Consider the following 27,217-nt stretch of genomic DNA (forward strand, 5'->3'; position numbering starts at 1 on the left):
CATGAGTTCTGATTAAACTAATGATTTCAACACTTTATATTTTCTTTTGTCAATGAGTATATAGCACCATTTAAGTAGGAAGCAATCCAGAGAAGTAACAAAATGTTGACTCCTTTTCTCTTTAATACATGTTGACTGAATCTAAAAGTATTCTCAGGAGGCTACATGAGGGTATTATATGCATAAATGTGGCTGATCTGCAAAAAAAATTTTTGGAATTTTGGAAAAGGAACATTAAACGTAATTTACAGGAAAAGTACTGCAAGCAGATCAAACTTTCTAGAGATGTTCATGAAATATGTAAGGATGGAAACCATACATGTGAAGGCTAGATAAGCCATTCATGCAGTTTAAGTAATGTAATTTGGCATACATCAATTTGTGTTTTCCCTTTGGCACTGATTCTGATATCATTTCAATTTTCAGGTGATAAAGTGTTATGAAATATGGCCTGTCATATTTTTCCACTTCATTAACGTTTATAGTTATGTTTCATATGCTAAAACTTTTAATTCACTCCACAATATTTACTTTTCATATATGTCTGTTGCAAGAAAGATCTGGAATGGCCTGTTGATACTATGTTTTTACTAGTCACAATTCTTCTCAGGAAAAATTAATTCTGTCCTGGAGAAAGTAGATTATGAGTAGTAAATATTTATTAAGTACCTGTTATATGTGGGGCTCTGCTTTAAGAACAGGGATACAGTGAAGAAAACTGCTTGGGTAAAAGCTTATGTTTTACATTCCCTTACCCTGAGTTAGTTACAACCCATCTACCTAAAAATATATCCACGAACTATTACTGAGACTGAGTTGAAAGCAGGACATGGTGATACAGATATATGGAGGTCATGGGAATGTGTGGAAGGAGAATTAGGAAGTATAAGGACAAACAAAAAAATTTTTTTAAAGCAACTTAATTCTCCCTGTTGAAAATAGGGAAGAGACTTCACCCTTTCCTTTTCCTAGAACTTTTACTTTAGAGTATGGATCATTGTTAGTACCTTCTCCTCCCTTCCTTTTGAAAGCTAAATAGGCATTCTGCCAGGATTTTGACCCAAGTCCTCTTTTTCAAGAACCCTGGAGCTGGTCTTTTTGAAATGCAAACATCCAAGAAGATGGCATCCTACTCTGCCAATTTCTGTATGAAGGTAACAGCCTAACTTCTGTAGACTCCTTGCTGTAACTTGTAAAGGTACTGCTTGTGATAAAGAGATTTGTTTTGTCTCTTAATTAAGCCAATAAGCCAATACAGATAGTCACTCCAGTTCCCTGGTAAACTTTGGATGAACTGTGTGCAATCAGTTCTATCAAGTTCTCCTACCTGAGGACTAGATACTGCTTACTTTGGAGACATGTATGCAATGACCTGTATCTGTCTGCCTATAGAAGGGGATGAGGTTCCTTTCTGTTTTTGCAGTCTGTTAGTGTGATTACTTGTGATTCATACCACATGTATTTAATGCTTATTCAAAAACAAAACTGCTTTCTCTCTCTACTGTCTTTATGGGAAAGATTTCTGAGTTGGAATAAAATTTTGTTTTTAATTACATTAAGATATTATGTATAGGGCTGGGATTTAGCTCAGTGGTTCTGCTGTCTGCCTCGCAAGCGCAAGGTCCCGAGTTCAATCCCGGTACCAAAAAAAAAAAAAAGATATTATGTATAGTAATTATCAATAGCAGAAGCTATAATAGCATTAATAAAAAGTGATCATTTCTAGAAGGGAAATTTTAACTGTTTTTGATATATATGCACCCACATACATACACACATATGATTTTTCTTAAAAGAATATTTTTATAATGAGAAATAAATGAGGTGATTTTCATTGCGGAGAAAAACATATACTGAACTGACACAGTATTCACTGGGGAAAACAATGGCTCAGATTTCCACACTTCACAGACCTCAGCATTGAAGAAAAATGAACAGAAAGCCATCTCCAGTCTTATCCCACTCATTCTGGGTGTGGCCCCCTCCCTCCATTTGTCATCAGAAGCTATTTTACCAAACCAGGGAGCTGAACAGCATCTCCTAGGGGAGTAAAGATTAGTCTGTGTGGACAAAAATCTGACTTAAATCATTGCTGCTGCTTTCTGGAGACCATCAATGGTTATTTTGGACATGGTCAGCTGCTTATTGGGCTATGATGCCTCTGGCACTTCTGCTGGTCTCCTCCATGCATCTTCCTTGGACCCCTAGAGTCTTAGTCTTCCTCTTCTCATTGCTGTGTCTTTTGGAAAGAGACAATCCCATGGTGTTGCTTGAGCTCTTGTGTTTGCAGGACAGAGTATGTGGGCGTCTGAGAGTAAGGGTGGGGAGTGACCCAGTAGTGTAGCCAGGGGAATCATATTGACTCTGGAAAGTGCCTCTGCTGACACTAAGCTCTGTACTCAGCTTTTGCACCAATTCTTCCTAAAATACCGTCTCTCCAGGCCTTCTTAGTACTTCCCTGTCCTTTCTGGTTCTGGTTTCTATCAGGCCTTCTATTTCCAGATTACCAGATACTACTCTATAGGTCAGAATTCTCCTCACATTAGAGTTTAAGTTTCCTTCTTCCCATGGAACCTTCTACAATCTGAAGAATGAATCTAGGCAATTGCTGGAAATTTACCAGGGTATTTTACAAAAGGAAGCTCCCTAAACAATCTATTATAGTTTGGATGCTAGTGTGTCAGAGGCCATAGAGAACCCCAAGATTCTCTGCATTCCAGCCAGGAGGGGTCCTAACTGCAATCCAGTCAAGGGGATTCTAACCTGAATGAAAGAGACTACATGGTTACAGGAGGAATGCAATATTCATAGAAGGAATGATAGATATTCAAATATATATTTTACCCCCTAAGGAATAGAGGAAGTAAAATCCATCAGTTTTAAAATAGCTGAATATATTTTAAAACCATTTTGAGATCCAGTGCCTCAGTCACTGGAATGTATTTCACTTAATAAAAAATTTTTCTGGATATCAGAAATAAGTCATTTATATATTTTCCATCTTTTTTGCTCTTTGGAAACTCTAGGTTTAAAGAGTCAGAACTGCCATACAGAAAACACACAAAACTGAACCTAAATGAGTCTTGCACTTGGCTTTTACTGGTAAATAAAAGAAGGTGGCACGGGTCAAATTAAAATGATTGCAAGGGCATTTGCTGCAGAGTTTAGCACATCTAAGTGAATTCTGCGTGACAGTATGAAGTACAGCTGAATCTTAGGTTTTTAAAATTAACCATGTAATTAATTTTCTCTTTCTTTTGCTGAAATGTCTATTTTGGTAAATAGACTATTTCAGAGTAAGGAACACAGGCTGTAATTAAAGATGGTCCAGAGAGGTAAGAGGCACAATGTAGCCCAACATAATGGCAAAAAATTTAGGCATAGACAGAAGCAGCCAGGTCTTCTGCTGCTGAGGTGCCTTAGACTCGCCAAATCTATTGATTCTACTAAATATTGTCAGCAGGAATAGCTATGAGGCTGGATTAGAGAACAGTACAATTCCAATTGTGCACAGAGTAGACACATTAGCATAAAGCTTTGCAAATAGGAAATAAAAGCAATCATTTCTAATTATGATGCTATTCTGCAGCTACATTTTTACTTTTTAATGAAATACTAAAAGATAATTGCAAACAAAATTTTAAAACATTTATATTTTTAATCAGCAAATAACATTTTTATATATTTACACGTTTACATATATTTATAAATGTTTTTATATATTTATAAATGTTATATATTATAAATGTCTATGTTGTTCTGGAAAATATATAAATTGTTCAAGGGCTAAATCAAGCTTGCTAATTTTTGCATAATCTTACATCTTTAGCATACCTTCATAGCTGTTATCAAGAACATAATACAAGTAAATTCTGAGCTTCGGACCATCCAACTTAACTTTATTTCACGGTATATCCAATTATCACATTTAGCACATGAAAAGTCTGCCAAGAATACAAATCTTAGGCAAACTTTTAAAAATATATAGATGATAAGAAATAGCTGTCTATAAAATGCATTCAAGCAGATCAACTCCTAAATCTTCCTGTAAGATCATCAGATGCATCCAGGCTTGTTCAATCGGTCTGGGTTCAAATTAAGATCCTGCCAAACAATAACCACCTGGATTTGTAGAAGTGTACAGTCCTTCCTCAGAGCTTTCCTACAACAATGGAAAGCATTTATCTGATCTACACACAATTAAGTAGAGCACTGTTAAAAACTTTTTACAGATGCGAAAATGGAAAGGCATAGCAATGAGCAGCCTGATCAGTCTGTAGGTCAGTAGTGGCCACAGAGCTGAACCCCGAGTGCCTTCAGGTCTCTGTGATGCCCTCTAACTGACAGTCAGCCCAGCACAGACCCCACATTCTGTCTTCTGTGAAGACACAAAACTAGAGCCCTTATCTGACTACCTTGCCTTTCTTAACCAAAACTAATCCAGATAAGTTGAAAATATTTTGTATCAACAAATGTGTCAAAAATGCTTTCCCTTGCAAAAGGGAAGGGGACCAAGAGACAGAGGGAGGGAGGAGAGAGAGGGTGGGACTGGAATGAAAAAAGAAGATGTGCTATCTACGTGTACCAACTTCCCATGAAGAATATGATCTTTATGTACTGCAAACATGTGCTGATTAAAAACAACACACACAAAATACTAGTTGAAATGAAACAACCACAACCACAAAATAAACGAATACGTGGGCTCAACATGAACAGTGTAGAGTAAAAGGGAGGACCCTCTGCTCGGCTTACCCCTTCCACATTTGCTCTCCCCAGGGTACCCCAGCCAACTGGCTGGTGTGTCTTCCCAGGGCTCACTTCTATGTCTATATTAATATAAACCTTTAAACAGAAATGGCTAATTCTATAAATAGCACTCTGAAGCTTTAATTTTTACCCTTCAGTTGGAAATGAGAAATGAAAGTCTTATATGGAGTGGTGAACCAAAGAAAAAAAAATCATATGTTAAAAGAATATTCCAGATTCCAAGTGTTTAGTAAGAACACTTGAGAACAAATCAGTATAAAATTTTCAATCCCAAGTTGCTTTAAAAATAAAGGGAAACAATATAATATTCCATAAATCTCAGAAATAAGGTTCTATTTCAGTAGGGACCACTTCTAAGAGTAGAGCAATTAACTTTCATCCATTTCTGATGATATTATTGTTGCCCAAGGCTGCAATCTCCGCTCTAACAACTCAATGAAAAGGAAGATTTTAAAATCTCCTATTATAATCTTATGTTATATGCTTGTGATATCTAAAAACAAAAGAAAAAATGACTTAGTTTCTTTTTTCATTGAATTGTCTTTATTTAAACATTGTTATAAAAAATGGGGTTACTGCACTAAGAAGAATGAAAGCTGGGCGGGGGATTTAGCTCAGTGGTTTCGCTGCCTGCTGTGCAAGCGCAAGGACCTGAGTTCGATCCCTGGTACCAAAAAAAAAAAAAACAACCAAGGATGAAAGCCATTTTCTGAAACTCTTAAATGGAAAGCAGTTATTATGGAAATAATCAGATTCTTAGGGTTGGCATTCCCAGCTTTACACTTCATTCTCTTATCACATAGTGACAAAACAAGCTCCACTCACCATCTAATAACTTTCAAAATGGTACTGATTTCATTTTATTGACCAACTTGTCATATCTTTGCACAATGACAGCATACATCCTGAATAGAAATACTGCTTTCAATCAGCGGAAAAAGTACAATTAGAATAGTAATACTTTTCCACCCTGTTTCTCCACCCACCTGCTAGCTAGTAAAGATTGTATTGTTATTCCCCATGTTATAATTGAACAATCTTCCATAAATAGCCTCAGCTTAAGTGATTCCACTTAAATACTGCTGAATGTGTCATTCAACGTTTTTAAATGGCGTATGGCAGCATAATGAAGTCTCTTACAATAATAGCTATATTATACTTTTGACTTTTATTAATAGAATTCTCCATGTACAGACAGACACTCAGTGAAAGTCCTTTTTTCCAAGATTCCAGCTTAATTTGATGGATTTTAATAATAGCACAAGCCTAGCCAGGTGGTGTAGGCCTGTAATTCCAGTGCTCTGGAAGACTAAAGAAGGAAGATAGTAAGTTCAAACCTAATTGGGACAACTTAGCACCTTAGACTGTCTCAAAATAAAAAGTAAAAACAGGGTTTGGGTTGTAGCTCAATGTGAAAGCCCTGGGTTCAATCCCCAGTACTACAAAAACAAAAACAAATGAAGAAATGAAACATATATCTCAATGAGATCAGCTATTACAGATGAAGGTAGGACTAAATGTGATCAAGACCAATGTACTTGAAGCATTCATGAAATTAGTTACATTTAAGAATCTTAAAGCTAATGCCTGAAATTTTATACAGTTAGCATAGTTTTTCATTTTCTAGGTGAGATAAAAAATTGAAAAAATATTGAAAATGTTAGCAAACATTAAATAATTGTATTAAGAATAAAAAGAAATTTTACAGTGAATAAATCACTCACTAAGGGTTAGGCTTTCAAGTGATTGAGATACACTAATTTGGGTAAATAATATCATTGTTTTCTTTAGATGCTTTAGGAATTCAGACAAAATAACAAAACTACACTGTTGGAAATAAATAGTTGTAAAATGTCCTCATCACTCTTTTTTTTGGCAGTGTAGTACTCTACTGTGTGCATAAATACCATATTTTCCTTATCCATTCATCTGCTGATGGATATATATGCTGTTTCCAAGATCTATCTATTATAAATTGTGTTGGTATAACTGTGGGTGTGCATATATTTCTATTATATGAAGGAGGAGTAAAGAGATAGATATCTACATCTATATCTATGTCTATTTATATCTGTCTATATCCATATTACAGTAATATCTATATCTAGGGCAGATACCTATAAGGGGGATAGCTGGGTCAAATCGAATTTCTAGTTGTAGTTTTTTTAAAAAAATAATATAAATTTTATTTTGTTTGCAAAAAAAGAACACCGTAGAATTTTTAACTGTATAATACATTTAGAAGTTTTGATATAATTGCATCTTTTTACATTTTCTCTATGATAACAAGATAGTATATTTAGTCTTTTTGTTTTTTCTTTTTAAAAAATTAATTTTGTTGGTACATTTTAGGTATACAATATAATGATATTTATCATTGGAAATTTGCATCTTTACATAATCTCTCTTGGTTCTTATTTTTTCCCCATTCCCCTGCTCTCCCTTCAATCCCTCCATCCCTCCCTATTTACAAAGACTTTGTTTCCATTTTTTCATTTTCTCATATTAATTCCATTTCCTTCTTTCCTTTCCCCTACCCCTCCTACTTCCCCTTCCCCTTGGCCCCTTTTCTTCCTATTTCACATTATCTATTATACCTTTTAGTCCTTATTTACACTTTCAGTTTCTCACACCAGAGAAACTATTCCATATTTACACGTGTGTCCTATATATTTCACTTCAGAGTATTGCTTCAATGTGCATCTATTTAGCTATAAAAGTCTCTAATTTATCATTTTTTATGGCTGAGTAGTACTCCATTTTATTTTAAAAAATCACATTTTCTCTATCCAGTCTCCAGTTGATGGGCAATTGGGCTGCTTCTAAGATTTAGGTATTACAAATTGTGCTGCTATGTCAGTTGTAGTTTTTTTGAGGAATCTCTATACTAAAAAAAGACAAACTTGAAGCATTCATAGGTAAATAGATGCAACTGGAGAACATAATTTTGAGTGAAACAAATCATACAAGTTCAAATATCACATGGTTTCTCTTAAATGAGAAACACAAACTACATATATACATATATACAAATAAAGAGCAAAACAGAAGAGAGATAAATATAGAGAGAAGTTCAAATATTTCCCCAAATTACATACTCCATTGCTTAAAAAAATTTTAATATGTGTGCTAATTTGTTTCACTTATGTAGTACTACAAGTTTATCTTAGTTCTTTGAAAAGAAAGTTTAATGTATATTATCTGATTCTGTTTTGCAAGAATCTTTCTGGCTTATCTCTTGTATTCTGAGTAACTACTTTGGGGATAACAAAATACAGTGTATTACCTATTGTTATTCTCTTATTATTTTGTTATAAAATTTTGTTTTTATATAAAATAAAATGTCCACCACTGATCTCTTCCTAAGATCCTCAAATATTCTGGAAGTAATTTTCCAAATCAATGGGGTCATCTCTTTGGTCACTAGACTGCAAAATGATTGCAGTTGTCAGATACTAAGTTATAGAGTACATAAAATTACAAAGTTTTGAGAAGACAATCACAGTATCTTATTACATTAGTAAATAAACTTATAATCCAACTGATAGCATAGACAAAAACATACATGAAAATTTTGGTTTTTTATTGATGCATTCATATTGCTTTCAGTCTAAAACCAACTTTCTCTTTGTAAAAACAAGTGACATGTAAAGTGATGCCAACAAGAATTTTAGGAGAATTATTTTGGTTTTTACTCATTATATTAAAACTAATTTCAGGAGGGCCAGGGATTTAGCTCAGTGGTGCTGTCTCCTGCCTCGGAAGCACAAGGTTCTGAGTTCGATCCCTGGTACCAAAAAAAAAAAAAGAACATAAAATATATAGATTTAATAAAAACACAAGAGAAATTGTTTATGTAAATAGAAGGATAATTTTTTAAAATATTAGTTCTCCATGTAGTATTTATTTCCCAGATATACACCAAAATCCTAATCTACATCTTATGTTTAGGATATTTTAAGAATTAAATAACCAGGAAAATGCAAATTTAAAATATTTTATTTTTACCCACAAAACTGACTAAATTTTAAAATTATTGTTAATTAAAATGTGAGGAAATGGACACATTAATTTTTGAAATTAATTTTATATATCTATTAAAATGATTAAAATTTGGGTCCTCTGATCTAATATTTTTTATTAAAATCCACTTTTTTCTCAAAAAATCTTGCTCAGGTAGTAAACAGAATTTGAGATGCTTAAACATTAAGGATGTAATAGCAAAACAGAAAGAAAGAAATTGTATTTAATTAAAGATGGGCTAGATTTATGGACAATTTTTGTTCTTATATCTTTCAAAATTTAAAACATATATGTATTCTAGAGGTTTATAAATCTTTATTATACATGGGCAAATTAAGGGCAGGGCTTTTTATACAATATCATACAGAACTATCTCATACCCTTCTACAGAATCCACAACACAGGTAAGTTAATTTTTTCATTTTACTACTCTAATGAACATTGATTGTTTTCCATGTTGTAACTTCAATTATTTTGAAATCTTGACTTCAGTGGTAATAATCAAACAAAAGCAAATTAAAACAATAAAATGTCATTTTAAAAAACTTGACAAATAAGTAAAGATTTTGATTATTTAGTTGGGTAGTCACTTTTTTTTTTTTTGGTACCGGGGATCAAACTCAGGTCCTTGCACTTGCGCAACAGGTGGCGAAACCACTGAGCGAAATCCCCGGCCCAGGTAGTCACTTATTACAGATTAGTGTAACCTCTCCAGAAAGAATTTAGGCAGTCTGCAGCAAGAATCTCAAGAGAGTTTATTTTTTCTATTCAGTAATTGCATATTAAGGACTCACCAGCAAACACTTGATATAAATGAGATAAAAATATATCTTTCTGTCTGTCTGTTACTTGCAGAAGTTTATCCAAAAATAAGAGAATGGTTAAATAGTAAATTTTCTTTCAACTGAACATTCACAGACATTAAATATCATGATCAATCAGCAAGAATCATTAAAAAGAGGAAATGGTTAAAAATAATTATGAGTAAGTTGGATACATAACCATACATATAAACTACACAAACTTAGGACAATAAAAACTATCCAAAGACATCTATAACATTTTTTAGTGCTTATTCCTGAAAGCAGAGTAAAGAGATAGATATCTTTATCTATATAAGTATCATATCTATACCTGTATCTCTACCTATCTGTCTTTGAATATATGTTGTACAGTGAGTATTTTTTGCCTTCAATATAAGAATAGAAAAAGAAAGAAAATATACGTCTATTTACAACATTCAACATACTTCCGGGCTTCATCTACAAAAAACAGTCCAAGTTGGCCAGGCTCATGGCAAGCCCCTTCTAATCCGATTTCATTTTTATCATCCACTCTTAACTCTAATGAGTACTCAACTCGAATGCTTAACACTGTACCACCTGGACACCAGTTACATTGTAATTCCTCCATATTCTACCCATGTTCTTCCAGGTAGGCCTGGGGCTTTTCTTCTCTTCAGGGTTTCTGATCCTGATTTCTGGTTTTAAACATTTTCAGTCAGCTTCATATCCTTATAATGTTAAAAGCCAAGTCTGGTAATCTGACAAAATCATTTAAACTCTGATTCTAGTGAAGTCAGTCATACTAAATCAGAAGGAAGTCCCTTTCTATACCAAGAACCTCATCAGCATTTGTTACATGAATAAAAATAATCACTAGCATTATCATAACAAGAGCAGCTAACAATTATTGAGAGAATTCTGCTTAAAAGAGGTTCTGTACCAAGGTCTTGACACCTTTTTTATCTCATTAATGCTCAGAACAGCCCTCAGTTTCACAGATAAAAACAACAACAAAGCAACAACTTAGCCTCCAGTGGATTATGCACATTTCCCAAGATATACAGCCAGTGTGGGCCTACTAAATCCAGCTCTATCTTAACCAATATGCTGTAAAATCTACAGTATAAAGTTTGCTTATGGAAAGCCCACCAGGAAAAATTCTGAGTTTGATATACTTTGTTAATTAATTCAACCATCACATAGCTAAGCTGAAATGATGTGTTCACCAACAAGATTTCCCTGTATATACAAAACTAGAAAGAAAAACAACAAAGTTTCTATTGAATCTCATTATGTAAGTAATACATTTACCTGTATAAGACCATCCAATCTCTTCAACAAGTTTTCTCTGCTGTCTGTAGTATCCATAAGCCCAATCTATAACCAAGAAAAATCAAGTGATCAGTGTACAGAAAATTATGTCCCTAATTTTTTAAAAGTAAGATAAGTCATTCATACCATATAAGCTTCATGGTTTGATTATTCTTTCCCACATCATTTTCCCAATGTTTTCCTTCCCCACCGACCACCATTATACATATCAAAGCCCCTGTTCAATAGTTAACGCAAATTTTACCAAGTATATTTAAAGCATGTTCAGGTTTAGGCAGGGACAAAGCAAATGTTCTGCGTAAACCAGGAAACACTTAGAGGCATCACCCCCAAAACCAAATGAGTCAGAAAGGATAGCTTGTTTTGTCTTCAGTTTTCTTACCATTCCTAGATTTTAAGGCCTGAATTAAAGATGCTTTTGAGTTTATGACCCAAGTTTAATCTGTAAATGCTTTGAAGATCCCAAATGTTATCACAAAATTTGCTTCCCTTCTAATGTAAAGTGAAATTAGCTCTCTTGGGAAAATTGTAATCGAAATGTGTGTATGTTGGTTGGGAGAAAGGTTGTGTGAGACCTTGTATGTGATTTGTCTCAGGAGGAACAGAAATGTCTGCTGGAGGTGATGCACTGGGAGGTGTAGAGCATCAGCCTCCAGAGCAAGCAGGGAGCACGGAGCGTGGGTGGCAGCCAAAGTCTCCCTGAACAATTCAAACTTTTACCTAGAGTCAACCAAGAAATAGGGATGTCCTGATTTGTCCTCCTCTGGGTCCTTGATCCTTAAACCTAGATTGTACTAACATCAATATTCCATTTTAGCCACATTATGGATAAAATCAATCTTTATGGACTTATTTAGAACCTAATCCATGTTGACAGAATTGTTTCTGTAGAAAAGGCTACCAATAATTTAGCAATGAACGCTACTTATAAATTGGAGTCCTATCAACAGAGCTTTCATTTGAATATACACAAGTACACACAACATAGTGGTTTTATCATTCGTTGGGAGAAAAAAGTATTTATTTACTCTTCACAGTTGTTTTTTCTATATTTCTTTACATTTATAAAATATTTCTTATTTACTCTTCGCAGCTGTTTTCTCCATATTTATATTTCCAATTATTTCTGGGAAGCAAACAGTGTAAGGACATTTCAAAAGTATCTTCTCTTTCATGTAATACTCATCTATTTATTGCTATAACATAGCAATAAATAACTTGTAAATTATTTTATAAAAGCTAAAAGGCAGACTAGCTATCAGAAATGCACAGTCAGAATTCACAGATTTTTAAAAGCCAAAGTTTACCTTGGAGAAATAAAGGTTTTATTTTTATTAGAATTTTTTTACAGAAATATCTAGGTAAATATTCCCTTAGCTGTGTTGCATATTTTCACATATTTCAAACAATAATTTTATTGAAATAAAATTTACAAATCATACAACTCACCCATTAAAGTATACAATTCAATGGCATTCAGTGTATGTATAGAGTTGTGCAACCATCACCACATACAATTTTATTTTTTATTTTATTTTTAACTTTATTTTTCTATTAATACATATATGTCAGACTGATCTCATTCATCATAGGGAATTTGTACCTGTAAATAATATATTTCAATTACATTTTTCTTATTCCCCTCCCCTCCCTTCCACCCTTCTTCCCTTTGCATTTACAAGAGCTTTGTTTCCATTTTTGTCATTCCATTCTCTTTTTTTCTTCCCCTCTCCCTTATACCCCTTCCCAATTGAACATATTCTTCCTACTTCCCAAAAGTACTTCTCCATTATAATCCTTACTTACTCTTTGGGTTTCTCACACTAGAGAAACAATGCCATATTTAAACCTGTGTTTCTGATTTATGTAACTCAAGTTTATGGTCTCGAGATGCATTATTTCTCTACAAATGACTCAAGTTTATTCTTCTTTATGGCACAGCAGTACACCATTGTATATAAATACCACATTTTCTTTATCCACTCATCTTTTGATGGGCATATGGGCTGTTTCTAAGGTGTAGCTATTATAAATCATGCTGCTATAAACATGGATATGCATGTCTGTTGCATGATGCTTTTAACTCTTTCGGGAAGATATACAGAAAGGGAACAACTGTCAAATGGAACCACTAGTTTTAGCTTTTTGAGGAATCTCCATACTGATTTCCATAGTAGCTGTACCAGTTTGCCCTCCCACTAGCAATGGAGAGGGGTTCCTTTTTCCTTACAGCCTCAACAGCATTTGTTATTGGCTGATTTCTTTGCAAGGCTCATGTATCAGTATTTTATATTTCACTGCCCAAGAATATTCCATTGTATGGTGCATGAGATAGCCTTTGAGTTCACTCAGCTGCTCAGGAAGACAGACTTCTTCCTGACTGTAGGTCTCTAACTTCTTTTGCAGTGTTGCAGAGAATTAGATATTCTTAATAGTCAACTGACAGTTTTACAACTCAGGCATTTACTTCTTAAGGATCTGGGAACCATATCTTTGAAATGCAGTCATCAAAGCAAACAGCATCCTGAAGCTCCCAGTTTCAGTTGGAGGGTAGAAGCCTAACTTCAGCGAGAAACCTTATTCTATGGGGCAAAAACATGAGTTTATTTTTCCTTTAAAAAAATCAACTAGCAAACACAGATGGCCTGTGACTTTCCTCAGATATCCTGCAGTACTTTTCCTTAGCTCATTACACACTTTAAAATACCTTAACCCTTGTGCTTCACAGGAGTTGAGTTCAGATGTGGTTCTGGCTTCTTTTGACTATTGCAATAGCCTTGAATACAGTCTTCCTTGCTTGTTTAAATTTGCCTGGTACAATTTTTGTTTTGACACTGGATATATCATATTTTATTTATCTATTCACCAGTCAATGGATATTTCGATTATTTCTACTTTGGGGCTACTATTAATAATGAATGCTGTTATAAATAGTCACACACACACATATATATATATATATATTTTTTGTGTGTGTGTGTTTTTTATTAGTCACACATATATTTGTTTTTTCAAATACAATTGTCTCTTAAAAAGGTAATCATTTAAATTAATTTAAATTCTGAGAGTTAATATTTCTTTATGATAACAAAATACATATTGCTGAATGTTAGAAAGAACTTAGGATGTCACTTGACTCAGAATTTTTCAGTCTAGAAAAAATATAATTCCTAGTTCATAAAGAAGCCACTTAAGCCAAAGAAATCAAGTGGTTTGTATAGGTAGTAACTGATAAAAAAGGAAACTATAATGCATAGCTTCTGCTTTCTACTCCACCAATTCCTACATAGTACTAAGGATTCTTAGTAGTTGTGGGCAGATTGGTTACTCTTCTAAGGCGTTTTCCCTGAGCAGGAACTGCTGGAGATAGTATGTCTCTGAGAGAGAAAGAAAACAAAGCAAACCAATGCAAGGAGCCAGAGGTTCACTAGCAGGAATGATTTGAACAAGAAAGTTTATAGAGCACTGACTGTATATTTGATTTGATCTGGTAGTCAAATGGAATTTTATGCTAAACTTTCCACTGACCATGGAGAAAAGATCTGTTATCATCTTTTATGTATTTTGAATGTAAATATTTTTGAAATACAAGACATTTCTGTCATATACAGTAAATACATTTTGATGAATTCAGAAGATCAGACACAAAATTTATTTTTAACATGTACTGCACTAAATTAAATACAACAGTAAGTGTTTTAGTGATTCATTCTAAAGGATGGTAGCAAACTGTCAACCAATTTTTAGCTTTCTTTACTGTAGGGCTTTATTGCTACACAAAGAGCATTTGTCCTTGATTTCTAATTATTTAGGTTAAGGAAGCCTTTTCAGTAAAAGATTACCAGGTGTTGGTAGCTCTCTTCAGTTCCTTTCTGTATTGTTCCCCTAATTGTTACTTCAAACAATCTGTTACACATTCATATGCTAATTACACAGTCCTTGGGCGTGAGAGAGTACCCCACTTTTAAAATTCTACTTAGAGACCTGATAGATGAGATGTGATAGCTCCAATGAACAAGAAAAAAAGAGGCTAGGTTCACTTTTTGTTGCATTATATACTTTGAAAACCAGTAAATCCTATATAAAACAGAACCTATCAAAGTGCTTACACATTTAAAAATCCAATAAATGAATATAGAATTTTTTTCCTGTTTCCATAGATTTTAGTTTCCTTAGTTTTTGCATTTTGTATGTTTCCTTTTAAAGCATTTGAGTGGTCTCTTTCAATCTATTTTGTAGTGAAAAAGCCAGGAAATTTCAGAAAGAGCTTCTATATGTGATGTGCAACAAGAATATATATAGTAATGAATCTTTTCTTAAGGCTGCTCTAAAATTTGTTCTAAAAAATGTTTTTCATGAAGTGGCTTTTGAATCTGTTAAAGTAATTGAGAGAAAACTGGCTTATATTGCTTTAGGAAAACTTAAATGTCCCTGTTTCAGCCATTCCATCTTGCATCTGCTATAAACCCTTACATAAATGCAAGTATGAGTATACATATTCATAGACATACACACATATTTCTTTATATTCACATAAAGGAAATTAAACTGCAGTTTTCCTCGATAACCATCATTAGCACTTTTCAAGTTTTTTAACCCCTCCTTCCCAAATAAAAATAAGAGTACTCATATTTTACTGAAATTACAAGTATAAATATTTTTATGGTAATGTCCTTATCCTAAAGAATGTCTTTGGTTCATATTGATCAACAACTTATCATCTGTATCTTAATACATGCTCTAGCAGTAGTGTTCTGACAAAATGTACACACACATACACACACACACACATATACACACACACACAAAGAGACATGCACACACTTTAGTGCCTAAAATATGAAAGGGAGGAGAAATAGAGTGGACTTCAGAAATAGAAACTTCAAAGAGAACATGACTGCAGATGTACACTGAAGTCCAGCATTCTAGATTTCTGAAAGTGGACTTGTACACAGTGGATACTTCTCACATAGCTCATGCCCTTTAAAGAAATCACTAAGAAGCTTCAGAGGAAAGGAAAAGGCCGGCTGGTTGTAGAAACCTGGAAAAGTGGGGAAGAAGGGAAAGAATTAGAAGCGAACCTTTGGTGCTCATGAGTAAGACTGCAAAGAGAGCGACACGAAAGGGACCAAATGTTTCAGCAGAGGAACAGACTGGGCAGCAAGAAGAGGCAAGTAAAGGACCAAAGACCCGAGGGGTGTTGAGCTCTCCTGGGTCTGTACAGGTCATGGGGATTTATCTTTGGGGGCAGTTCACTAAGACACAGGGAACACCAACCTTCACACCTTAATTCATATCCTACTCTCTTCGCTTCCCTAGATCTCCTTTACAAATAGGAAAGAGGTAGTCTATTGAGTGGACTGAAAGATGAGAATATATTTCCTACTTTGAGTATATTTACAGGAAAATATCACGGTTAAGGAATAATCAGATTAATATTTTAGCTAAAGGCAAAGAGGTTGGGTGTATGTTTCTGAAGAAAGGTAGGTGACTTACAAAAGCTTGAAAAAGGAGCAATCTCAGAGCAATTATCAACCATTATATCACTAAAAAATTTGACATCCAAAGATACATAATACTGAAGTGGCAATGATTATTTTTAAAAGGTTGATAATGACAGCAGTCATAGTCATCTAATCATCTACCAGTGGAAATAAGTGCCCCTCTGAGGAGAAAAAAATAAACTCAGAAATAGAAGTTTCTCTAAAAAGTGGATCAGTTGCCTGGCTAGTGAAGTCTCTCATGTGTTCAGACTTCCTGTCATTCATTCTGTGTTTAATAAGAAGGCTGAATTTATGATCCAAGTAGCCTAAACCAAAATCCTTATTAGCTAAATAAGGCAGACCTTCCAAGAAAAAGTAAATCTGATTATGAGCAGAGAAGTTCAATATCATATGTGGTAGTTGCTCTGTGTGAAATTTTTGTCACTTAATGCTAAACATTGGCTTTCAGTCAAACTATCGTATAATTTGTTCTCACCCATCTAGAATGTTAACTTTTATAGTCTATATTATGCAAGCCATCTGGGAAATATGATTTAGCTAATCACAGTAATTTAGATAGTATGGCTTATTTAGGATATAGTAATAGTTCAAGCATTGTTCTTACTATTTACCATAGATATAACTCAAGTCCCTAAAAATATACTTTTTAAAAAATAAAGAATTTTCCTATAAGCCATGTGTCTTCTAATTTTAGCTGCTTTCCAGTGTTAGAAAGAAGAGCTCCACTTTTTTCCTTTCTGCAAAGCTTTAAAAATAATAGTACTTTTGACAGTCTCAAAATCTAAATAGCAACTTAATGAGAAATAGGAGGACACATTAATGTATATTATTAAAGATCAAAGGCTGGGCCTGGTGGATCACATCTGTGATCCCAGCTCTTGGGAGGCTGAGGCAATAGGATCACCTGAACTATACAGTGAAACTCTGTCTCAAAATAAAGAAAATATGGTATTTATACACAGTGGAATACTACTTTGCCATAAAAAGGACAAACTTGAGTCATTTGTAGGGAAATGGCTGGACTTTGAAGCCGTAATGTTAAGTAAAATAAGTCAGACACACAGGCTTAAGTATTTCATGGTTTCTCATATATGAGAAACCTAAAATATAAATGAAGAGCAAACTAAAATAACAGGAATCAGGGAAATGGATCTTTTGCAAAAAGAAAGAAGATTGAGAAATGGAGGGGCAAGAGAAGGAGGGGTGGGAAAATGGATGAAAAAAGAATTAAGATGTGTTATGTTCATGTAGCAAATCCCCATGATGAATGCAATCATTCTGTACTGCAAACATGTACTAATAAAAAATAAAAATTGAACCCCCCCTAAAAAAGACAAAGAATCCTGAAAAATAAATTTTGAATCCAAGTGACCTCTTTATTTAAGGATAAGGTTAAAATGATGAAAAAGTAGATGCTTGGGGCACAATATGGAAATCACATAGTAAAATAATCAAGGAAGATGTAAGATTGAAAACAAGGATAATGTAAAAGAATAAAGGAAGCTGTTTCTCCCACATGCTTATTTCAGTAGTGAGACATCTCATTAACTATGTAGATCTCAAAGGTCTAAGGTAGAGTTTGGAGGTGAGCCATTAAATTTTATTGTTCCTCTGAAACTAAGGACTATGAGCACTTTACCAGAGGGAATGTGTGTATGTTGGCAATATGTTTCCCAAACTTATACAAACTTTCAGTGAAACCTCAAGATATTCACAGACTTCTTTTAACCTAATTTATATTTCTAAAGTTGAAAGGTTTTTGGTTACAACATGTTAATTTTTATTCTTATCACATAAGTAATAATGCATATCTATTCCAGATAAATTGTAAAAATACAGACTGACAAAAATAATTTTAAAGTTACTGTAATTTTATCTCCTATAGGTAACTAATTTTATCTCCTATAGGTAACGACTGTTTACAACTTGACATATATGTATCTTTTTCTCATATATATAAAGTAATAGGCATAACATGTGTAATATAATATGTATAATATGTATATATAAAGTAATATGCAACAAAAATTTAAATCACTGACATTTTCAATTTAGTGAATATGTTTTTATAACATCATAAGTTTACTTAAAACATTTCTTACATTTGGATACTAAGATTAAAAAATTGATGTAACTTGTGTAAATTTATCTCTTGGACTTAACTAATGTTAGTGATGACAGCTTCCATTAAGCTAGTCTGCTTTGAGCTTTATGAATAAAATAAAGTCTGCAGGAAATTAAGTACTACTTTTCCCCTGTTAAAATTTCTACAAAACTAAGAAAACACTAAGATAGCAAAAAGTCATTGTTACCGTACAAAACTATAATCATCATAACTACCTCCTTTTACATCTATAGCTAACAGTGAATTTACTCCTACATAAGAATAAAACTCAACTCTTGATGACATATTGATAATGGGAGCAGAGACAAATAATAATATGTATAAAGTAACAATTAGATGAAAGAACTAAAAATAATATTAAAGTAGAAAGAGAAATCTGTAGAAGAATGAGTATGGTGAATAGAGAACATGGAATTCATCAGATTACAGGAATAATGTGTTTGTATATTTGCACCATATATTTTAGTATCATACACTATTAAATTAACTGGACAACAATCATGTGTTATTATTTAGCAATATGAATAAGATAGCTGCTGCGAAGTCTTTAGGCCATGTGCTTTCACTGAAATACACCGTAAAAGCAAGCACATCTGCTATGTTTGGGATTGACTAAGGCGTTCTAAATAACTGGCACACTAACAAAACCCATTAGAGGACACAATGGAGTTCCATTCACATTTACCATGGAAAGCACAAAATACCAAGAAAGAGCACAAATAAAAGGCAGAGCTATTATTAATATAAGAGGAAACATGAATAAATTCAGATACCTACCACATTCTTCAGTGGGAACAGTGCATTTGGGGAACTTCTCACTTCTTTCTAAATTATTGACTACATCAAATTTCACTGGAATGTTTTAAATTGGAATAATTATTATAAAATTCACATAGATAAATAGAAGGGACTGATAAAACCATTTTTAAAGAGTCATACAAAAATTAACAGATTACTAGAAGGTAAATTGATAGGAAGACTTAAAAAACCACATAGTACTAAAATTGGACCTAGTATAGATGCATCTTTGATGTATGATAAGCAAACATTACAATCAGACAGGTACTAGGAACACTAGCTATTTGAAAAGAGAATTCATATTTCACATATATATCAAAATAAACTCCCAGGGGATTAAGTGTGCTTTAAAAAAAGATGTACAAAAATACAAGAAAAATGTGAATATTTAATTTTTCATAAGATGGGGAATGTCATTCTCTTTATGGAAAAAGATATAAAGAAAAATTCATAGCTTTGAGTGCAAAACATTAAAAAATTTTATAAGAATATGTTTAATGAAATGCAAATTGCTGAAGTTATTGATAACTTTAAAAATACATATGTAATGATATATTACAAATATATAGAGGTCTTACAAATTAATAAGGGCAAAAGATGAGCAAAGAAGTTTTTAAAATTCAATTGCAAGGGCCGGGGATTTAGCTCAGTGGTTCTGGCACCTGCCTTGCAAGCGCAAGATCCCGAGTTCAATCCCCGGTATCCCCCCAAAAAATTCAAATGTAATTAAATCTCCAAAGAACTGTTAGGCTTTACTGCATACTGAAGAAACAACATTAAAATAATACTAAGTATTTTTCTAGCTAACACTGTCAAAAGTTTATTGTTATTATTATTATTAAATATCCATTAATGTTCGAAGAATCCTGAGGTGTTCTCTTACATACAGACAGAAGAATTTACTAGTATAAACCTTCTAGAGAACAAAGTTCTATGAGAACAAAGTGTCAGATGCCAAAATATTTGCAGAACTGAAAGCAAGAGTGAAAAACTGGAAGATGTATTAATGTATTAATTAATTAATGTATTATTAATATATTAATGTATTAATTCCCATTTTTTATAAAATGGGAAAACTTTAGATAAATTAGATAATGCTCATATATGAAATAATGTAAACTCATTAAAATCATATTTTCCAAATATTCAGTGATATGGCAGAATATATATAAGACATTATCAACAGTTTGTTACAATTTCATACACATTGCATGTATACAGAAATGTACATTTCCCTATGTGGTATCACTGGGAGTAACTTTTTTATGTTCTTTATATATATATATTTGATGAGAATATACTATTTACTTTTAAAATCTGATTTAAAATATATATGCTTTTTGAAAGAATTTCTCTGATTCCTCAAACAATTTGAAGATAAATATCTAAATATTTTGAAGACTATGAAAAGAAAATCTTGAAACTTATTTTCATTAATCATTTTGAATTTTGTAATAAAAGTTTGTCCTTATTCCTAAGCAATTGCATCTATATGAGCAACATTAACCACATTTTAAAGTTAAGCTTAGGAAATCACAGCCAAGGCTATGTACACAATAGGAAACTGAAACACTTTGGCTAAGAAGATTTAAAAAAATAGCAAAATGGGCAATACCACAAATTCACTGATTATGTTAATGCTCATGATCAGATTGGTTGGGTCTTCCACTTGTGAAATCTTTGAAAAAGCCTTCTTTTAATTTGTGGCTTTTTTGTGAAACAGTACTTTTGTATGGATAAAATTAAGCTGAAACATAAGTGTCTATACATTGAGCAAGAAAATCTTTTATGTGTTATGGGATCTTTATGTTAACAACCTATTCTGAAATAGGTGTAGATTATATATTAACATGCTGCCAGAATGTTGGTTTTCTGATTACGTAGCCATGTCTGGGTAAGGTAGAAAGATTTTCCTAACTCATTTCCCAGATTTTGATTGAAAATTAATTCTCGTCATGAATTTCACATAAATTATTTTTCTTGGTCTAGAAAAAATAAAACTGTTCATTGACAGGATTTTAATAGTAAACCGATATTTTCAATGGATTTTAAACAATTTAAGACAAATTTTTCAACATATTTTATAAATTAAGTCATGTCCTATTGCTCATTAAACCTATTTAAGCTGGGCAATGTTTCAAAAAGAAAGTAAGCATAGTAGATAAGCCTAACTGTATTTATAAGCACATGTAAATATTCTGTTCCTCTTTTCACTTCATTCCTTGGGTCAGAAGAATGATCTTCTGAATGATGACTTTCAGTGAGTCACAGCTCTTGCATTTCCGCAGAAGTAAAGAGGGTTACGGAGCTCCCTTCTGCTTACTTACAATGATACTGTAACAAGAGATAGTAGAGCATGAATAAAACCTTTTTAAGCTATTTGGGTTTTTTTCTGTCAATAATGAAGCAAAGTTTTTTAAAAAAACAGTTTAACATTTATACAATTACCATGGCTTGTGCTGGTGCAATTAGAAGATTGTTCACTTGTTCACTGCTGCTATCTGACTCTTAGCCTGAAGTACCCTTTGGTTCTAAAGGTAAGTACTGACACTCAGTGCATGTGGAAAATCCAAATCCTCATCAAATGTGGAGCTGTTTCCCCTCTAGAACACTATGAGCATTGCACAACAAAAGATTTGATTATAATTAAACATAGAAGGACTAACTTTATGTAACTTCCTCACTGCATTTCAAAATGAATACATTTTTGAAAGCAACATTTTCTGGAGAAAGACTTAAGGCAACTTAAGATCACTTTTTAGAAGCTCATATTGTTTACATTTTCAAGTAGTTCTTCTCTTTCTCCACTAGTAATTTTAACAAAGTAAACGCTTTGATGACATCTCTAACTGGCTTTTGATTGTAAACAAGCGCCTACCTGTTTTAATCACTGATATTTCATAACTGTACAAAAAGCCTTGTTTATATCTGCTACTCTTGTGGTAAGGTTAGTTGTTTCACTGCCAATAGATTATCAGATGATAATTATTACTCATCATCTTATTTCTCTGCATGGTAAAGTTTATTTGAAGTGAGTGGAAACTGCTCAACTCCTCCTGATGGTGTATCAGGCCAGGGCAATCATTTTATTTGCTTCACTTCCCTCTGCTTGATTCTTGTACTCCCTATCCCATGCCTGTACTCTTTGCCAGGTATCCACCTGTGCTCTTTTCTTTCTCAAGTTAATAAGTGTATTCTTCATGGAACTTGGTGTTTCCAAGATCCTCTTTCCGAGAATCACTACAGTCAGCCGTAGGAAGAGAGAGTTTAATTCAACCACCAATCACAGCATACTTAACTTCAGTCTTGTAACTGATGTCTTATCTGACTAATGACAGCACTGGGTCTCATTGACTCACTGTTGCGACAGCTGTTCCTCAATTTTGGCTGAAGCTTGAATGCTCTCTGCGGTGCCAGATGCTCAAAAATGCTCATTAGGTTGCCTAGATAACACAGGTTTATTGCACTTAGAGGAACAATATTTAGAAAGCATTCCTGTTCAGTACATAATTAATAGCCTTGGAGAATACATCTTGTTAGTTATATTTTACATACAATTAGAAATGGTTGGCCAGGGCTTAAATATTATTTATTTTGGAATAGTTAACTCAGTTGAAACTAATGTGTTTTTCTCTCCAGGTATACTGTTCCATTTGTGAGGATGTCTAAAGGCCCAACAAGTTAAGGCAGAGTTTTTGGCTTGAACTGCCATCAGGAATCTGCTGACATTTTACTCTGATGTTATTGGACCACTGGGACACCTCCAGATAATTGACATAACCCTGCAATGTCTAATGTAATATGTCGATAATAGTTAAAGGAGAGCAAACACCTTACAGCAACCAAGGGTAACATTTTTGTACCTGAGAGGTGCTAGCTCTGTAAGCAAATCAGTGTTTCTAAATCTAAGACAAAGGAAAGAGAGGTGTTTTATGAAGGGATTTAGGCCTTGGAATTTATATATGATATACTACAAAGATATAAAATATTGAAATAGAACTTAAGAGTTACTTCATGTATTTTAAAACATCTACAAGGTTTATTACAGTAAGAAAAATATTACCATTAATCCCCCTGAAAGAACTCCCCCTTGCTTAAAGCACACTTATCCCACAGTTTTTGTCATATTCTGAAGCAATTCTGGGAGTCTTCTTTGGGAACTTCTACCAAGTATGACTGACTACATATACCAAATGCTGCTGTCCAGTACCATCTAATAAAAACCAGACCGGTGAAAACACTACGGTGTCTCCTGCTCCACCCTATTTATCAGATCTGGTACCATGCAGCTTCAGACTCTTCCCCAAAGTCAAAATGGCCATGAAAGTAAACTTTTTGAATCAATTCAGGATATTGAGGAAGTCAAGACAGCAAAACTAAAGATAGTCACTGAATAGGACTTCAGAACTGCTTCAGAAAGTGGCAAGAATGGTGGAGTAAGTGTGTTTTAAGGAGGAGAAATATTTCCAGGGGGGATTAATGGCAATGTGTCTTTTACTATAATAAAATATTTAAAATGTAAACATTTACCCACTGCATTTTTTGATCACAGCTTGTAAGAGATTACATCTTTCTGAAGTACATACTAAAGATATCTCAGGGAGTCTCCGGAAGAGAAGGCCAGGGGTGGGGGAGGGGGAGAGGATTTATGATTTTAATGAACTTTATTCTTTGAATTCAAGGCATGTCTTGAGGATTTTTCACAAAAACAATTGACTCTTTTCATGGCTTAATGCCACAGTAACTTCCTGCTCACAGCTAGCGGATTGCCATGGACACTCTCTCAGATGCCTTGTACTCTCTCCACATCTCCAGAAGTTTATAGGTGGGTACAAGCAGAAAGAGCATTGGGAACTGCTCTGTGCATGAAGCTGGCTTGGGGCATTAAACAATATGTGCCCTTGTAATACAAATTACTATTAGAAATTTGTAGTATAGGAAAAAATAATTTCTACACAAATAAAAAGACAATGCTTTCGAAATCCAGAAAATACCAGGCAACCATAAACCACTGACTTAAAGCAGTAGTAAACACGATTTCACAGAGGCGTAACAGCCCACAAGTAAGAAAGGCAAGGCCAATGGTTTTGCTTCCCTGAAGTAGGAACTGGACGTAGAGATGAAAAGGATAAGCGTACAATTAAACATGAATATAGACTGTCTGCTGGATAATTCCAGGCCACAGTTTCAATTTTCCCCAATAATTAAATTGAATTAACTTTGCCTGAACTTTATGAATGATTTCCTGAATTTTTTTTTAAATCCATCTGTGTAAGTAAATTGAGAACTCTTTTGGTTGAAAATAACTTGAAATTTCACTCAATCATATTCTATTATACTGACAATACTGAATAAAACAGAAATGAGAGAAAACTTTCTTCAATGGCTGTTGTCTCAGAGAAAAGATTCGTCCCAATCTGTTCATAAAAAAAATCCCAACATAAAACTCTTGTCTTACAAGACCACCTGTATGATGACTTATAACATGTATTAAATTAGCACAGGTTAAATGTAGCATCATTTTATCAAATGCATATTTGCTAAATAAATGAATTAAATGGTTGCAAACACAAGAAACATCAAATTAACCAAAACACGCAGATATATCATCTATTCCATGAACCTTGATGGTGTTAGAGATGAAAATTTCTGTGGATCAGTTCCTCCTCAAGAAGGGTTCTCAAACTATTTCATAGCATAGTCAAGTAAGAGGGTCATAATTTTTTAATGGTGTTTCGAGACAGGGTCTTGCAGTGTAGTTCAGGCTGGCCTCGAACTCACTATGTAGCCCAGGCCAGCCTCGAAAACACAGCAATCCTTCCTTAGCCTCCTGTAGTGCCCTGGAGTAGCACCAAAAAGCTACGCAGATGAATCTCAGAAACACTTGTGACCCACAAGAGGCGCCGGGGTCACACTGCATGGGAAGACTCACTCTCCCCAAGCGCCTTCCTGCCTCAGGGCCCTTGCTTGGCCTCTCAGTTACCTACACTTCCTCCCTTCTTGGCCTCCCCACCCAACCTCTAATTCTTATCCTTCATCTGGCACTTTAACTGCATTTCTTTGACTCATACACAGTCTTTCTCATAGTTATAACTGAATTGTAATTTGTGTAGTATTTTTTGATTAATACGCTAGATTGTAAGCTCCTTGAGAGTTCAAAATGTGTCTCTTGTTCTATGCCGTAAACTCAGCATTAATTTGGGCACATAGTAGGTATTCAATAAATATTCATTAAATAAATCAACTGTGAATTTAAGATTTACAATCTCAAAGTAATATTTCCTTTTTTAAAAAAGTTTTGTTTTCATTAGTATATGTCGATAGTACATAATAATTACGTTCACCATGGGAAATTGGTATATGAACAGGACACATCTTAAATCTTTTTCAGAGGAATATTTCTTGCCACTTATAATTTCTCACCCCTCTCAGTTCCTCTACAGAGCAGGGACTATTCTAAATCTCTCCTTTTACGAGTAGAAGCAGATTCAATACATTAGTATCACTAAGAAACAGAAGCCATTGCCCAGGGACTTCTGTAGGCACTCACATCTCCACTCTTAACTGACTTTTATATTCACCCACTGATCTCTGTCCCTTGCATCTCGCAGAGTCAAGTGTCTCTACTTTTTCCCAAATTCCAATCTCTAGAACTTCTCAAGCTTCAGTCGCTCTCTCTTCACTGACTGTTCTTCTTGGCCCTTATAACACAATGCACGCTCTGCTCCCTTAAAATGTCCTTTCCTTCTTTACCAAGTGCAGTAAGCATCTGTAGTTCATAGATTTTTCTTGTGGCAGTTGTCATCCTCTACGAATGTATTCCTGTCCATCTCCCTTCTGTCTGGGGACCACTTTAAAGCAGAAACCACTGAATCCTTCAGTCCTCTGCAGCAGAACAAGTGTTTGGCTGATATTTAACACAGAATGAATGGAAAGGGTTATTGAACACAGAATGAAAACAAAGCAGGGCTAAATACATTATCAACTTAGTAAATATCTCTTATTTTGTGTTTCCTGTAGTTAGCTGTTATCAAAAAGTAGTGGATGGGAATGTAATATTGATAATGAACTGCAAATTCTGCCTTGCCATTATTTTTATATAAAATGATTGCCTTTAACAATAAATATATGAAATTTACGTCAAACTCCCTCCAGGATTTAGTGAATTCATCAATATTTCCTTCTGTTCAATTATTTAAATCTTCAATTATGTATTATCCCCTTATGAGTAAAAGAGAATCTTAGTTTTAATACTACTGGGAAAATACTTCACCACAATTTTCTATTTCAAATATAATTTCGACTTCACTTTTCAAAATAGCTCTACTTTTTTTATTAGTAACTCATAAATAGAACTTTAATTAATTTTCCCCTTTTAAACTCTCCCTCTGGGGATCTGTCACTGAAATAAATGTAGTGGTGGACCATACATAGGTGTCTATAATACTGAACAGCTTATTGAAATACTGTACAGGTCATTAAAATAAAAAGTGCTTCATATACGTGCATATAAAATTAAAAGGCCCCTAATATATGATTCTTTTCTTAATATATATATATATATGATAGATCTTATACTTTGAAATATCAAGTTATGAATGGGGCCACAATTAATTGGTTGAGGAGAGCTGGGTAAATTTACATTGCAAATTATTAGAGAATGGGATTGCTTCTGCAACTTTTTCCTTTCCTTTTGAAAATTTTCCAAAGTAGCCCTTGACAGGGGAAAGGACTTAGAAAGTTTGATCTTTTATGTACACCTCCCTACGTTTCAGAAAAGAAAAGGAAAAGGAAAAGACAAGAAAAGGAAGAGTCAGCGAGAGTGGGGGGCTGATGTCTGTATCTTCCGAAGGTATGCATCAGAATGCAGGCATATAGAG

General features: G+C 33.8%; 1 protein-coding gene across 11 annotated transcripts in view; it reads right to left on the reverse strand.

Annotated features, from left to right (window-relative positions):
* The window catches only part of Ptprz1 (protein tyrosine phosphatase receptor type Z1), a 188,787-nt gene that overhangs the window by 121,557 nt on the left and 40,013 nt on the right, over window positions 1-27,217 (reverse strand). For all 11 annotated transcript variants that reach the window (XM_004856451.4, XM_087204590.1, XM_004856450.4 and 8 more), the window contains exon 2: window positions 10,890-10,955. In XM_004856451.4, coding sequence (XP_004856508.2) covers window positions 10,890-10,955 — 66 coding nt within the window. The remainder of the gene's footprint in view (window positions 1-10,889; window positions 10,956-27,217) is intronic.

This window comes from Heterocephalus glaber, unplaced genomic scaffold (assembly GCF_053883595.1).
Source record: "Heterocephalus glaber isolate CG9 unplaced genomic scaffold, H.glaber_assembly_v1.0 deba00000546, whole genome shotgun sequence".
Classification (NCBI taxonomy): Eukaryota; Metazoa; Chordata; class Mammalia; order Rodentia; family Bathyergidae; genus Heterocephalus; species Heterocephalus glaber.